Genomic DNA, 15894 nt, shown 5'->3' with positions numbered 1-15894 from the left:
ACCGTGTTATAAGTCAATGTTACATGTCACTGTCAACGGTGTCAATGTCAAATTTGTGACAGTCAGTGTTAATAAGACAGCTGTCAAAAATTGTAAATATAAATAGGCATAATATTCTTAATTTGTATGTGAAATTAGTTGGATTGTCGATTTTGTGGTAAATGCGACAACGCCGTGTCGAAAACCAGATCCGTCGTTGTGTGGCGTGTTTTCTCGCTCGCTCGCTCCTTTCCGTAGTAAGTAAATCTTGGGTCGTTCGTTCGGTCAGTCGGTGTCGTAGTGCGTGAAAAAAACCGCTTCCTAAATTCATGTTTTCCGTTGTATTTATGTGACGGACGCGTGTAAAAACTATCCCGAATAATCCGCACCCGTTTCTCATTACATTTGGTCCCATATTTGTGCAGTTTCAAGGGGGATTAACAGTTTTAAGCAGGTAAAATAGAACGCGTGCCGCCTGTCGGATACCCTTTCTGCGCGCCTCTTCTCCGTCATTTCGGTCGGTGGTGGTGGCGGCGGTTGTAGTGGCGTGCGGTGCAACAACACTTTTTCATTAGTTTTGGCTGCAATTTACGCGGCCGTTTTACCCGGTTAGTTTAGCATAAATTCACGGCTTGCATAAAGGGGGTGATTCACCGAAAACGAGAAAAAAAAGTGCACAGGCAAGTTTCCGATAAGATTAAGTTCCTCCCGAATAATAGTAATAAAAGTAGCGCTCGGCGCAACGCGTCGTCAGTTCGACGCTCTCCGGCTGCGTGTTTTTTTTCTTCGGTTTTTCTTTTTTTTTTTAATTTAATCTTTATTATCGTCCGGTCGGTTACTCAGCGGCACTTAAGCCGCTTTATTATTGTGGTAAAGTTACAAACCTAATGCCTCTGCAGGCCCAGCAGTCTAATAAACTTGCATGACGTCATTCGTTACAGTAGTAAACAAATTTTATTGAAATTTATTGACAGGTGTCTAAGGTCCTAATAAGTGACTACATTCTGAGAATATTGTACAGAGGAGTCCTATATATATATATTCTTGAATATAATTTTTGACAGCTCTTAAATGTAAAAAAAAATGACACTGTTGACAGTGACACTCATTACGTGCGACTAACTGAACACAGTGTTGTCGGTTTTAAGTAACAAATCCTATATACAATATAACCTCAAATTCACTAGTGTCTTTTAATTTCATATCATTATAATTACATTTTATATTTTTTATACTTGACAGATGTTTTATCATTAAAAAAAAATCATCAATAAAGGAAAAAGAAATCAATATTTCAAATTTTCATATATTGCCCATAACTTATTTATTTTGTAATTTTACCACTAAATGTTATTCTATATGATTTGTTCTATTTTTGATGAGAAATCCCATATTCCCATTAATTTTCGAGCAAATGAATAAAAACTCCTAAAAGGTTTTTCTCAATTTTCCGGAAAACTGTTGGACCTAAAAATGATTTTTGTATTGCATCTGATGCAGATTAATATTCCAAACAACTTTTGCTTTAACAAACTTTTTCTTCGACGAATAGTTTCCGAGAAAAAAAATAAAAACCAGAATTATGGGCATTTTCCGTTCAATTTTTTGAGGAAGGCTTTTTGGGAACTTTTTTCTGGTACTTTTTCGAAGAAAGGATTATTGAAGACTTTTTTTAAGCAATTTATAGACGTAAAAAAAATCAAATTTTATGAATATATGTAGTTAAATTTTATATTACAACAAGAGTTTTATTTTTTTATTCGACAGCTGTCTGATATCGTTTATCTGTCAGAACTGCCAAAGTGAACAAATTTGACACTGTTGACAGTGACATTTATAAAGTGCAGCTAACTTTACACAGTGTTGCCAGTTTCGAACAACAAATCCTGTATGTATTTATATCTTTTATTTTTAACAGGCAACTTGCCCAATAATTATGTTAATGTAGATGTAGATTAAAGCGGCCTAATAGCCCCAAATACAATATAACCTAAATTTTTTTTAACATCACTATAATTCAATTTTATATTATAAGAGTTACTTTTATAGACGCTTCTGAATTATTAAAATTTGACTTTGACATTTATGAGAAGCGACTAATTAAACACATAACCTCAAAACCCTGTCTTAAGGCCATCCCAGACAAACTTGTATAGTGCATAGCATAGACGCAAAAGAGACTTTGACTGTAACTAAATTAATTCTTTTCATTGACATTGTTTTTAAACCGTCATTGAGATTCTAAATAAATAACATCCTCAATTGTGAGTATAGCGGATTGTCTAGTTTTTGGCGATTTGTAAACGACAGGCTCGGGTAGGTTCTTCCTTATTTAATACGTGGATAATGTATTAGCATCCTTATTTAAACGTATTTGTTTCACTGTTTCTCAAAACCGAATTATTGTGAATTGTCTGTTAGTGTTGTTTATCATAGAATAATATGTATAGCTGTTTATTTTTACTATGTAGATTCAAGTTTATCGGAATATTAAAACAACTATTTTAAAGCGCATGCATCTATCCCAAGTTAATTGAAACTTTGTCTCATTTTAGGTGAGGATTTTTTTCTTTCATACATTTTAATGAAATTCTTTAAGTATAAGAAAAATCTCAAATTTAACGCAACTATCTTAAATTCTTAACTAAATGTACTTATTTTGTTTTTGTAAACTTAACTCCCCATATTGTTTTGTTTCCCTACAATTGGCACAACTGAAATGTGTCAGAGTGACCAACATCGAAAGGACGCAACATCACGCAAAATGGCGGCCATCTAGTAGCGGTCATTTACTTTTCCTTGAATTGGCAGGTGTTTATTTATTAAGTTCGTGCTCGAGATTATAATTTTAATTTTTTTAAATGGCGGTTCAAAATACGAAGGATGACACCTTAAAAATCAGCGTTTCTGATTGGTTAAATTTCTATGCATTATGCATGTTTGTCTAGTATGGGTTGTATTATCGACTGTCAGTCATCAGTCAGAACTGTCAATGTCAAAAAATTTGACACTGTTGACAGTGACGTTCTTTAATATTAAATAACTTCCAGAAACGATGAATTCTCCGTCGACCCGTAACCGGGAACGTATCCTGGAAGCGATCGACCAATTAAGAAAACGTAAAGCCCGCCCGGACATCACCCGCATATGCAACTATCTCTTTCGTCGTTTCCACATCAATTCAGCGGAAGCGAAATCCGATCTGGAGTGGTGCGTGGCCCATAACGTGGTCCTCAAGGTCGAATACAAGGGCAACATCAGCTACAGGAACGCGGCGAAAAAATGGGCGCAAATGCGTAACCGTTTGGATAACAATCAGCACTCGCCGGCGAACAATGCGAACAGCATCGCGGCCAGTAAACTGGCCGTCAGCAAAAACTTCATGGAACTGTTGACGAACGTCTTTGGCGAACTGGTGGTCGAGGAGCCCGACTATTTAGAAATCGGGGTCCCACCCAGAGAGATCATCGAGAACATCCTCTCGAAAGATAGCGTCCGTTACACGCGTAACTACATCGCGATCCTGCTGATCAAAGAGGTGGAGCGGGGCAACCTGTTGAAACTGGAAAACGGGAATTTCCTGTTAGGGCCGTGCTGCGCGGACGGCAAACGCACCTGGACCCCCAAAGAGCCCGAACGTAAAATGATCACCTCGAGCACCTCGCAGACCTCACGGTCGGCGGGGGGCGAGTACGAGGCGGAATTAAACGAGTATCGGCATTTCCGGGGCGAGGGTAGCGGACACGCGATAAGCGTGCAAACGGAGCGGGAGGAATCGCCGCCGTGCGGGGCCCTCGTCAAACCGAAGAAACGGATGATCGCGAAGGTGCAACAGGAGAAAATGCTGCTCGAGCACCGTCGGCGACAGCAGCTGCAGCAGCAGCGGCAGGGCGCGGGAGATTCCGGCGAGTCTGCCGCTAGCGGGAATTTACGGTACGGCGGTAGACGTAAGGTAAGTCGTCGAAGTCGTATTTACGGTCCTATCACCTTCTTCCTCCTCAATAAAAGACCACCACTTGGTACTTGGAATTTTTATATTGTACAAATATTTTTGATATTATTGTACTAATACGTGGACTTAAACATAAAATAATTTCGATAATAGGAAGAACAGAAGACCTTTGGCCACACACAAAAAGTCTTTAGTACATATTTTCAAACGTACCGTGTTCAATCATTTGTTGAATAAAATTGTACTGAAAATAGTACAGGGTGGGCAAATAAGTGAGGTATAGCGGCTGTATCTCAGTACCTGTACATCTGGCAACAATGGATTTTTTCTTATTATAGTACTGGTCATGAGACAATTTGATTTTAGTAGTTCAAAATTTGTTTGTACATTTTCTATTGTACTATAATTTTATGCCCATTTAAAAAAAATAAAATTGTACTATATATTGTACCTACTTATGCGTGGTCCTAATAATTCTTAAACTGTCTACATTTAAATATGCAAAATTGCGATAATTGGAAGCACAGAGCGAAATGTAAGCCTTTGGCCACACACAAAATGTTCTTAGTACAAATTTTTAAATAGTACAATTATTTTTTCTGAAATATGTTGTACTATATCTTACCCAATTTCCTTAAAATTGTACTAAAAAACTCTTAATGCCTTAATTTAAAAGCAACAATTATGTGAACTGAAGAAATTGCGTGGTGGTGCGAGGCCTCTGGCCACGCACAAGGTGTTTTTAGTACAAATTTTTAATTAGTACAACTTGTTTCTTTCTAAAATGTTGTACTATCCTTGACCCAATTTCCTTAAAATTGTACTAAAAAGTCCTTAGTGTCTTAATTTAAAGGCAAGAATTATGTGAACTGAAGAAATTGCGTGGTGGTGCGAGGCCTCTGGCCACGCACAAGGTGTTTTTAGTACAATTATTTAAGTAGTACAACTTGTTTTTGCTAAAATATGTTGTACTGTCTTTTGTCCAATTTCGCTTAAATTGTACTAAAAAACCCTTAGTGCCTTAATTTAAAAGCATGAATTACGTGAACTGAAAAATTGCGTGCTGGTGCGAGGCCTCTGGCCACGCACAAGGTGTTTTTAGTACAAATTTTTAAATAGTACAATTATTTTTTCTGAAATATGTTGTACTATTTTTTTACCCAATTTCGTTAAAATTGTACTAAAAATTCCCCAGTGTCTTAATTTAAAGGCAAGAATTATGCGAACTGAAGAAATTGCGTGGTGGTGCGAGGCCTCTGGCCACGCACAAGGTGTTTTTAGTACAAATTTTTAATTAGTACAACTTGTTTTTTTCTAAAAAAATTTGTACTATCTTTTGTCCAATTTCGCTAAAATTGTACTAAAAAATTCATTAGTGTCTTAATTTAAAAGCAACAATTACGTGAACTGAAGAAATTACGTGGTGGTGCGAGGCCTCTGGCCACGCACAAGGCGTTTTTAGTACAAATTTTTAAATAGTACAACTTGTTTTTAATAAAATATGTTGTACTATCTTTTGTCCAATTTCGCTTAAATTGTACTAAAAAACCCTTAGTGCCTTAATTTAAAAACATGAATTACGTGAACTGAAGAAATTGCGTGGTGGTGCGAGGCCTCTGGCCACGCACAAGGTCTTTTTAGTACAAATCTTTAAATAATACAACTTGTTTCTTTCTAAAATATGTTGTACTATCTTTTGTCCAATTTCGCTAAAATTGTACTAAAAAACCCTTAGTGTCTTAATTTAAAAGCAACAATTATGTGAACTGAAAAAATTGCGTGGTGGTGCGAGGCCTCTGGCCACGCACAAGGTGTTTTTAGTACAAATTTTTAAGTAGTACAATTATTTTTTTTGAAATATGTTGTACTATTTCTTACCCAATCTCCTTAAAATTGTACTAAAAAACCCTTAGTGCCTTAATTTAAAAGCATGAATTACGTGAACTGAAAAATTGCGTGCTGGTGCGAGGCCTCTGACCACGCACAAGGTGTTTTTAGTACAATTCTTTAAGTGGTACAAAATTCCTTAATCATTTCCTAGCCGAAAAAGCCCTCCTACTTCTTTCTTTAAATTGTACTAAAAATTTTAAAAATATTGTACTTAACTTTGTACTACTTTCAGAAAAATTGTATGACGGTGCATAGGCTTCTAGGATTTAGTACAATTAATCAAAAACTTGTACTTAGACGATTATATTAATCTTCCTATACAATTAATTTTAAAATTAATATCAAATAGAAAAAAAAATTGTACTACTTTCGGTACAATTGTAAGGTATTATTAAGCTAAAAGGAAAATCTGGCAACGGTGTTAAGCTTAAACATCTTACTTCCTCTCTTAATTCGCATATATTCTAGGAATTAACCTAAAAACCGTCTCTGTTGTAAACTTTCAAGCCGACTTATAATAAATATGCTAAAATTTCGCACGGAATTCAAACGAAACCAATAAAAATATGATTTAATAACAAACTTTTCAAAATTTCCCGCCATGACGTCCTTAACTCGCGATTGGTCCGATTCGACTTGTAACTAGGACGGTCACGTGGTCCTGTTTGCTCGCCTCCGATTGGTCCGCTTCTTTGTTTTGTTTCTATGCATGCGTAGCCCAATTGTCATTTTTGACATTAATACATTATTTCCTTTTTCTAATAATTATTTTAACAAAACAAAGCGCGTTAAATAAATCACTATGGCCAAATACAAACTGGTGAGTGTTCCGATCAATAAAACCCCTTTTATGGCATAAATCCTTAATCGGGAGGCTTTATTGCCCATTGACCCCATATCAATATGGGCCTTAAATACAGCTTCTTACACCCTAAAATTTACCCTTTGAATAGCCTTATTTTCCCGTTTACAATTGACACACTTAAATTGTAGAAGGCCAAAAAAGTGTTTGACCCTTCGGACAACAATATCCCCAAGAAAAGGGGAAGACCCGCTGGTTCTCTTAACAGGGCCACCATCGAGAAACAATTAAGCTTCAATAAAAGAGACGACGACTCCAGGCCGAGCTCTAGAACCTCCTCGGGCAGCAGAGACCACGGGGGAGTATGTTCCGTTTGTCACACACAAAGCAGAAAAGGTCCCAACGATCGGATGGTCTCTTGCAGGGAATGTAGCAATAAAGGTGAGTGAGTACCTTGTTGTCTGAGGAGTTAATTTCATGTGTGTTAATAGATATAGAGATAGAGAGATACAGAGAGTGTGTGAATGCTGTTGACGATATAGACAATCTTTTTAGCACACTTTGGTTGCCTTAACGGTGACGACATGATGCTCCGCATGTACCCGGATAACACTTGGCAATGTCCCCACTGTAAGACTTGCGTCGTATGTTATGAGACTTCTGATGCAGTGAGTCCGCCTTATTTAAAAACGATCAACCCAAACAAAAAAAAACTTTCATTCTGTTCTAGGGAAATTTGATAGTGTGTTCGGTGTGCGCGGACGGTTACCATCCGGGTTGTCATCAGCCCCGGGTAACTGAGAAAATAAAAAATGGCCAACGGTGGTTGTGCTTCAATTGTCAAGTGACCGACAAGATGAAACCCAAGGATATTCATATCGGGGAATCGATAGGGCACGAGATCAAGTTGAGCGATGAGAATGGTAAGTGGGTTATTGACATTTATGGATTTTAATTGTTGTTCTCTTGCTTATTAGACATTGTCTAAGAGGAAATTGCTAATAATAAGACAACTTTTCTAAATTACAATAAACAGATGTCAATTTCTTCCAAGTCGAACAGACTCATACAGAGTTAGTTGTCGAAGAGTATTTCAATACCTTCTAGGATTTGAAATATTCATATACATGGAAGATATTGAAGTATTCATATTATGCATCATACAAGTCTTTCAGGTTATTAAGTTTACCTAACAGGCTCATAGAAAGCCTTCGACTGCCTGGAAGAATATTTACATTTTTTCTCCAGGTATTTCAATTCAAAGTCTTCTAGTTATGTGTGATAATAAGATATAGATAATTCATTTTTTTTTAATATAAAAGATTGACTGACTAAAAAGGGATTAGTAGCTTAGGTCATAAGCAATATAACACCTTATCTGCTCAGGTTTGGACAATAATTGTATAGCAATGAACTCCGAATTTGACTGGATAGTACCTAAAAGAAAACAAGTAGGTACAATAGCAATTTTCACAGAAAAGCGAATTTTCTTAATGTATCTATTGTTAGCGAGGAATTACATGTTGAAAGGTAAAAAATGGACTTTGAGTTGCCTGGAACAGGCCTCAATTGCCTGGAAGAAATAAGTCAATTGACTAATGACATTGTATCTTTTTTTGTTTTTAAAGGGAATGAGGTCAAATGTCTGAATGAATAAATATCAGGCTTAATAGTCTAAAAGAGACAAAGGACTTTATTAGTTGCCTTAAAGTGGTAAAAAAAAAAAAACGACGAGGCGAGAAGAAATGGCGTTAATTGATTTAAAACACGATCACTCTGGCCCCAATTGCCTGGAAGATAACGCTAATTTTCAAGAATTAAATAAGTGAATCTTTCCAAGAATTTAGGAATTACGTTTTTACTGTCTAAAAGTTAAGGGAATCAATTCTATTTGAGCCTTTTAAGACGAAAGTACGAAAAGTTTGATTTTCTTTCTTGTTCATTTTTTGTCGTATGGGTGAGTAGATTAGTTAACACACTTTTTCTTTCTTCCTCAGTAAAAATAAAATAGCTATTATGATTTAAACCTAACTTGTTGCTAAAATTTACTAGCCTGACTTATCCCTGACTAGTAGTACTTCGGGTGTAAGCGCATTATAAGTACATTAAGTGTACACTATTATGCGCTAAAAAAAACTAATCATATATACTAACCCCAATTCCTATACAAAAATAGTTATTTGTTCAAAAAAAAAAATATATAAATAAAAATAAAAGTCCACTAGGTTATCAAACGATATACGTATAATGCGTTCTTCTGAATTGCTGCTAGTCAAAGTGTTAAACTTATTAATTTCCCTACACGCAGGGCCTACAGTCTTAAAAACACATGCCTGACCTTGCAAACGTGCTGTTTTTATTGCATTATATTTCCAACTATCAACATTCCTTTTTCTGCTGGTACTACTAGTTTCACTAACTTCTTCATTATCACTGGATGACATAATTTTACTTTAAATTGTTAATAAAACGCTATTTTTTATGATAAACATACACACGCAGTGAATGCTGTGCGTGAAAACTGGCCACTATTTTGTTGTTGAGATGAAAAACCGTACGACATGGACACGTACGGTTTTTCTCAATTCTCAATTTTTCTTTTCTTAAACAAAATGGCTATCTTACTTACAAATGTCAAATTTTGGACTTGTACGGTTTTCGAACTCACCGATTCAATTAAATAAGTGAATCTTTCCAAGATTGTAGGAATTACTTTTTTACTGCCTTAAAGTTAAAGGAATCAACTTCCAGTGCATAAAGATTTGACTACTTCCAGGCAGTTGAAAGGATGTGGTTGAGAAAGTAGCCCTAGAACTACTTGGAAGTTCAGAAAATTGAAAAAAAAAGGAAATAATTTCAGATTTAATTTGCCAATGCAAGGACACGTCCAATTGCTAGCATAATCAAGCCAGTTACGGATTTATGGCAATTTATCGTCATAAATCCGTAACTGGGTTCAACTGCCTGGAATAAATGTTTTATTACTTCCAGGCAGTTGAAGAACACTCATTCTTTTCCACCTAAAGACCTTGTTTTGGAAGTAGAAAATGAACGATACAGACTTGGCATATTTTGCAGAATCAATACATCATCAAGATAAAACACAATTTATCTGCTCTGCAAAGTTACAGGACCGGGTGAGATCATTGAACTAATTGACACTACAAAATTCTTGGGAATGCACACAAATCAAAACTTAAATATAATGTCCATAAGTGATAAATGATTTTGATTCTTACAGGCACTTGTGTACTTGAAATTCCAATTTCTCGACTCTTATTAAATGAATTTCAATGTTTTCTTCACAAGATCCTAAAAAAGGCTTAAAGAATCCTGAGAGTCAATAATTCCTTTATTTTGACTATAAGGAACCTATATATTAACTGTTGCATAAGTGATAAAGGATTTTGGTTCTTACAGGCACTCCTGTACTTGAAATTCCAATTTCTTGACCCCCTATTATAGGGATTTTAATGTTTTCTTTAGAAGATCCTAAAAAAGGCTTCAAAGAATCCTGAGAGCCAATAATTCCTTAATTTTTACTATTAGGAACCTATATATTTACTGTTCCATAAATGATAAATGATTTTGATTCTTACAGGCACTTGTGTACTTGAAATTCCAATTTCTCGACTCTTATTAAATGAATTTCAATGTTTTCTTCACAAGATCCTAAAAAAGGCTTAAAGAATCCTGAGAGTCAATAATTCCTTTATTTTGACTATAAGGAACCTATATATTAACTGTTGCATAAGTGATAAAGGATTTTGGTTCTTACAGGCACTCCTGTACTTGAAATTCCAATTTCTCGACTCCTATTGTAAGGATTTCAATGTTTTCTTCAGAAGATCCTAAAAAAGGCCTCAAAGAAATCTGAGAGTCAATAATTCTTTATTTTTGACTATAAGGAACCTATATATTTACTCTCACATAAGTGATAAATGATTTTGGTTCTTACAGGCACTCGTGTACTTGAAATTCCAATTTCTCGACTCTTATTAAATGAATTTCAATGTTTTCTTCACAAGATCCTAAAAAAGGCTTAAAGAATCCTGAGAGTCAATAATTCCTTTATTTTGACTATAAGGAACCTATATATTAACTGTTGCATAAGTGATAAAGGATTTTGGTTCTTACAGGCACTCCTGTACTTGAAATTCCAATTTCTTGACCCCCTATTATAGGGATTTTAATGTTTTCTTTAGAAGATCCTAAAAAAGGCTTCAAAGAATCCTGAGAGCCAATAATTCCTTAATTTTTACTATTAGGAACCTATATATTTACTGTTCCATAAATGATAAATGATTTTGATTCTTACAGGCACTTGTGTACTTGAAATTCCAATTTCTCGACTCTTATTAAATGAATTTCAATGTTTTCTTCACAAGATCCTAAAAAAGGCTTAAAGAATCCTGAGAGTCAATAATTCCTTTATTTTGACTATAAGGAACCTATATATTAACTGTTGCATAAGTGATAAAGGATTTTGGTTCTTACAGGCACTCCTGTACTTGAAATTCCAATTTCTCGACTCCTATTGTAAGGATTTCAATGTTTTCTTCAGAAGATCCTAAAAAAGGCCTCAAAGAAATCTGAGAGTCAATAATTCTTTATTTTTGACTATAAGGAACCTATATATTTACTCTCACATAAGTGATAAATGATTTTGGTTCTTACAGGCACTCGTGTACTTGAAATTCCAATTTCTCGACTCTTATTAAATGAATTTCAATGTTTTCTTCACAAGATCCTAAAAAAGGCTTAAAGAATCCTGAGAGTCAATAATTCCTTTATTTTGACTATAAGGAACCTATATATTAACTGTTGCATAAGTGATAAAGGATTTTGGTTCTTACAGGCACTCCTGTACTTGAAATTCCAATTTCTTGACCCCCTATTATAGGGATTTTAATGTTTTCTTTAGAAGATCCTAAAAAAGGCTTCAAAGAATCCTGAGAGCCAATAATTCCTTAATTTTTACTATTAGGAACCTATATATTTACTGTTCCATAAATGATAAATGATTTTGATTCTTACAGGCACTTGTGTACTTGAAATTCCAATTTATCGACTCTTATTAAATGAATTTCAATGTTTTCTTCACAAGATCCTAAAAAAGGCTTAAAGAATCCTGAGAGTCAATAATTCCTTTATTTTGACTATAAGGAACCTATATATTAACTGTTGCATAAGTGATAAAGGATTTTGGTTCTTACAGGCACTCCTGTACTTGAAATTCCAATTTCTCGACTCCTATTGTAAGGATTTCAATGTTTTCTTCAGAAGATCCTAAAAAAGGCCTCAAAGAAATCTGAGAGTCAATAATTCTTTATTTTTGACTATAAGGAACCTATATATTTACTCTCACATAAGTGATAAATGATTTTGGTTCTTACAGGCACTCGTGTACTTGAAATTCCAATTTCTTGACCCCCTATTATAGGGATTTTAATGTTTTCTTTAGAAGATCCTAAAAAAGGCTTCAAAGAATCCTGAGAGCCAATAATTTCTTTATTTTGACCATTAAGAACCTCTAGATTTACTGTTGGTTCTTACAGGCAGTCCTGTACTTGAAATTCCAATTTCTCGACTCCTATTATAAGGATTCCAATGTTTTCTTCAGAAAATCCTAAAAAGGCTTCAAAGAATCCTGAAAGTCAATAATTCCTTTATTTTGACTCTAAGGAACCTATATATTTACTGTTAGATTAGTGATAAATGATTTTGGTTCCTACAGGCACTCCTGTACTTGAAATTCCAATTTCTCGACTCCTATTATAAGGATTCCAATGTTTTCTTCAGAAAATCCTAAAAAAGGCTTCAAAAAATCCTGAAAGTCAATAATTCCTTTATTTTGACTCTAAGGAACCTATATATTTACTGTTAGATTAGTGATAAATGATTTTGGTTCCTACAGGCACTCCTGTACTTGAAATTCCAATTTCTCGACCACAATTAGAGAGATTTTACCAATTTTTCAATAGAGCCTAAACAGAATCCAAGGAGTCAATAATTTTTTGACTATTAGGGATTTTTGTTGCTCAAAATGCCCGGAAGTATGAAATAATTAAATTTTTTGATTTTTTTCAGACAACATTTTCCAGTCCAAGTAATTCCAGAAAAATTCACAGGAAAACACCATAAACCAATTTAAAGTATTTACATTTTTTTATTGTTTTCCCTAATTTTACAGACGTTCCTGGTAAATTCCAGCAATGTATCACGAAGGTTCCCTCTTCTGATAGATTAAATATTTCTGAGGTGGTCCCAAAATGGTGGGATTTCCTCTAAATTATATTCCCGGAATATTTTTGCCATTTATGTTAAATTTTGAACAAAATGACTTACAAGGCTCACTGTTAAATAAATTGTTGATGAATCTTTCCCTAATTTATAATCATCCCTCTCTATATAGGCCTTAGGCTCTTTTGTCTACTTAACAATAATATTTTAATGTGTTTCTTACCTATATAGAACATTTTTTGATTCACATTATATTAACTAGACTGTGCCTGAAAGGAACAAAAGAGGCAGTTAAAGAATGACTTTTCAACTGCCTGGAAGAAAAACAGAAATTCCAGGCAATTTAAATAGTTACGTTTAATCAAAATGCCTCTCTGTAATTTAAGAATTCATTATCTTATTAAAAAAACTCCATATTTATTATATAATAATTTATTTCTTAGTGGACAAAGAAATCTCGTCACAGTCGAACTCGGGACGTTCCTCGCCGTACGACTCGACCACGCCGGCGAGTCCCACGCCACCGGAAAGCCCCAAGAGGAAACGCCACTACGAATCCTCCGATCGCGATCAGAACTCGGATTCGAACAGCGTAAAGTACTCGGAAAGCGAGGAAATCGATCCTGCGATCCCCGACGCGACCCATTGGACCGCCGACGAGGTTTATCAGTACTTCGCAAGGTACTTTCCGGAGGACGCGAAGGTCTTTAAGGAACAAGTGAGTCAACTTTGTATCCGCGTTTAAAGTTATTAGATTAGTATAATTGTAATTTTTTTTTAATAGGGTTCTTTCACAATAAGTTCGCTTATAATAATAATAAGCCTTTATTTCCAACAGGCAACTTGCCCAATAACAGTTGCAACAATGAAAAATATAGTTAAAAAAAACACACACAAACAAACCTAAAATAATAAAAAGAAAAGAAAAAGAGTAAAATAAAGTAACATTCTCAAAAGTTAAGTAATCCAAAAAATTAGAACAAATAACTATTAATATGATATAAAAACCCAATTATAAAAGTTTAACAAGATAATCACATATTCAACAAAATTAAATTAAATTAACTGCAATATAGCTACTAACTATAACTTAAACGCATGGGCCCTAATCCCAAGAGTAATGATCCACCAAGATATCGATAATCACATGAACCGGAGAGAAATTTATATCGCACTTGTTACAGATCCGATTAAATATAGCGCATATTGTATATAGTGGCGATTTCAACAGGATGTTAGTATGAGGCCTTGGCAGAAAGAATGTTAGGGGATGTCTAGCATTAAGCCTAGGCACCATGAAACGTACACCAGAAAGAAGTACAGGACTATCAATGAATCCATTCAGTAACCCATGCAGGAATTTTACAGAGAAGATCATTCTTCTGAGATGTAATGGATGTAGATTGAAGCGTTCCAATAGTTGCCGATGATCAAACCCTCTTACCGGATATATGCCATCCTGCCTAAAGGCCAAAAAATTAGCAAATCTACGCTGAACAGATTCAAGGGGACCAACATGATTCTGATAGAGCGGGTTCCATATAATGCAGCCAAACTCCAGTTTTGATCTCACAAAGCAACAGAAAAGCAGTTTTAATGTAGACTCCAAAGTAAAACTCTGAGAACTTCTTATAAGCAAGACACTGTCCCATTTTGTCATTAATCAGTAACCTTCTTTAATACTTCATTTTTTGTCTATATATTGTATTGGTATTAAATGAACGGGTTTTCTTTTAGGAAATCGACGGTCGTTCCTTGCTACTATTAAAAAGGCTGGACGTGTTGTCCAGTTTAAACTTGAAACTGGGTCCGGCCCTGAAGATTTACCGTCACGTGACCATGTTGCAAGTGAGGAGGGACGATCGAAGACTGTATTGGCTTTAATTTGTGTTACGGTTCGTTTTAGGTTAGGTATTATACGCATGTAAGGATTTTTGTTTGTTAAATATATTGGATTAAATATTGACGGTTTTTTGTTTAATTACTACCTGGGTCTTTTTTTTAAGAGCAAAGACAAATTTATGGCAATTAATTGCTTACTGAGAATGTGAAAAGAGTTGAATGTTTTAGTTGAACTAGTTTTTCTGTCCTTGGTCGGGGACTTTATCGATTTAAGAGAATGCCATTTGGGTGGACGAATGACCCTGCAACTTGGCAGCGATTGGTAGATACCTTATTGGGAGCGGAGTTGGAGCCACATCTCTTTGATTATTTAGATGACGTAATTTGTATTTCTAAGACTTTTCAGCAACATTTAGAGGTTTTCCATAGAGCTGGTATAACTCTCTCTCTCAGGATAAGTGTAAATTTTGTCGATCCGAACTTAAGTATTTAGAATATGTTGTCGATAAAGATGGACTTCATGTCGACCCGGATAAGGTGACAGCCGTATTGAACATTCCGACTCCAAAGAACACCACCGAAATCCGACATGTCATCGGTATGGCGTCCTGGTACAGGCGCTTTATTCCCCAATTCTCGACCGTTATTTCTCCCCTTACTGCTCTTCTTTGTAAACACAAAAAGTGGAACTGGACCCCAGAATGTCAAAATTCGTTTTAAAACATCAAAAATTCGTTAGTTTCCGCTCCTGTACTTACTTGTCCTGATTTCTCGAAACCCTTCTTTTTGGTTCAGACTGATGCCTCAGCGTATGGGATCGGTGCTTCATTATCTCAAGAGTTTGATGATGGTGAACATATTATCTGTTACATATCTCGATCTCTGTCTAAAGCAGAGAGGAACTTTTCCACCACAGAGAGAGAACTGTTGGCCATTATTTATGCTTGCGAGAAATTACGACCCTACTTAGAGGGGGGATACTCCTTTGAAGTGATAACAGATCATCATAGGCTGAAGGAACCAACTGGACGGCTTGCCAGATGGGTATTACGGTTGCAACAATTCGATTTTGAGTGCCAAGATCATGTTGTGCCGGATGTTCTCAGTAGAGCTGTACCAGAGAGATTGCTAAATTAAGTGTAAACCAGGAACCAGAAGTTGCAGATAAGTGGTATCGAAGAGTTTT

General features: G+C 35.4%; 1 protein-coding gene across 2 annotated transcripts; it reads left to right on the top strand.

The window, feature by feature from the left end:
* The first annotated feature begins 242 nt into the window (after window positions 1–242).
* On the top strand, window positions 243–14830 carry LOC126746321 (uncharacterized). 2 transcript variants are annotated; one of them, XM_050454517.1, is made up of 7 exons: window positions 243–433; window positions 3030–3931; window positions 6815–7064; window positions 7179–7291; window positions 7354–7546; window positions 13310–13584; window positions 14604–14830. In XM_050454517.1, exons 2-7 carry the CDS (start codon window positions 3035–3037, stop codon window positions 14748–14750), a joined length of 1875 nt encoding a protein of 624 aa, XP_050310474.1. In that variant the 5' UTR covers window positions 243–433; window positions 3030–3034; the 3' UTR covers window positions 14751–14830. The 2 variants fall into 2 exon arrangements, with proteins under 2 accessions (XP_050310474.1, XP_050310473.1); XM_050454516.1 differs by having other exon boundaries at window positions 243–659.
* Window positions 14831–15894: the final 1064 nt, after the last annotated feature.

This window comes from Anthonomus grandis, chromosome 17 (genome assembly GCF_022605725.1).
Source record: "Anthonomus grandis grandis chromosome 17, icAntGran1.3, whole genome shotgun sequence".
NCBI classification, from domain to species: domain Eukaryota; kingdom Metazoa; phylum Arthropoda; class Insecta; order Coleoptera; family Curculionidae; genus Anthonomus; species Anthonomus grandis.
Note: the sequence above shows the minus strand (reverse complement) of the source record. Positions and strands in the feature narration are given on the sequence as shown.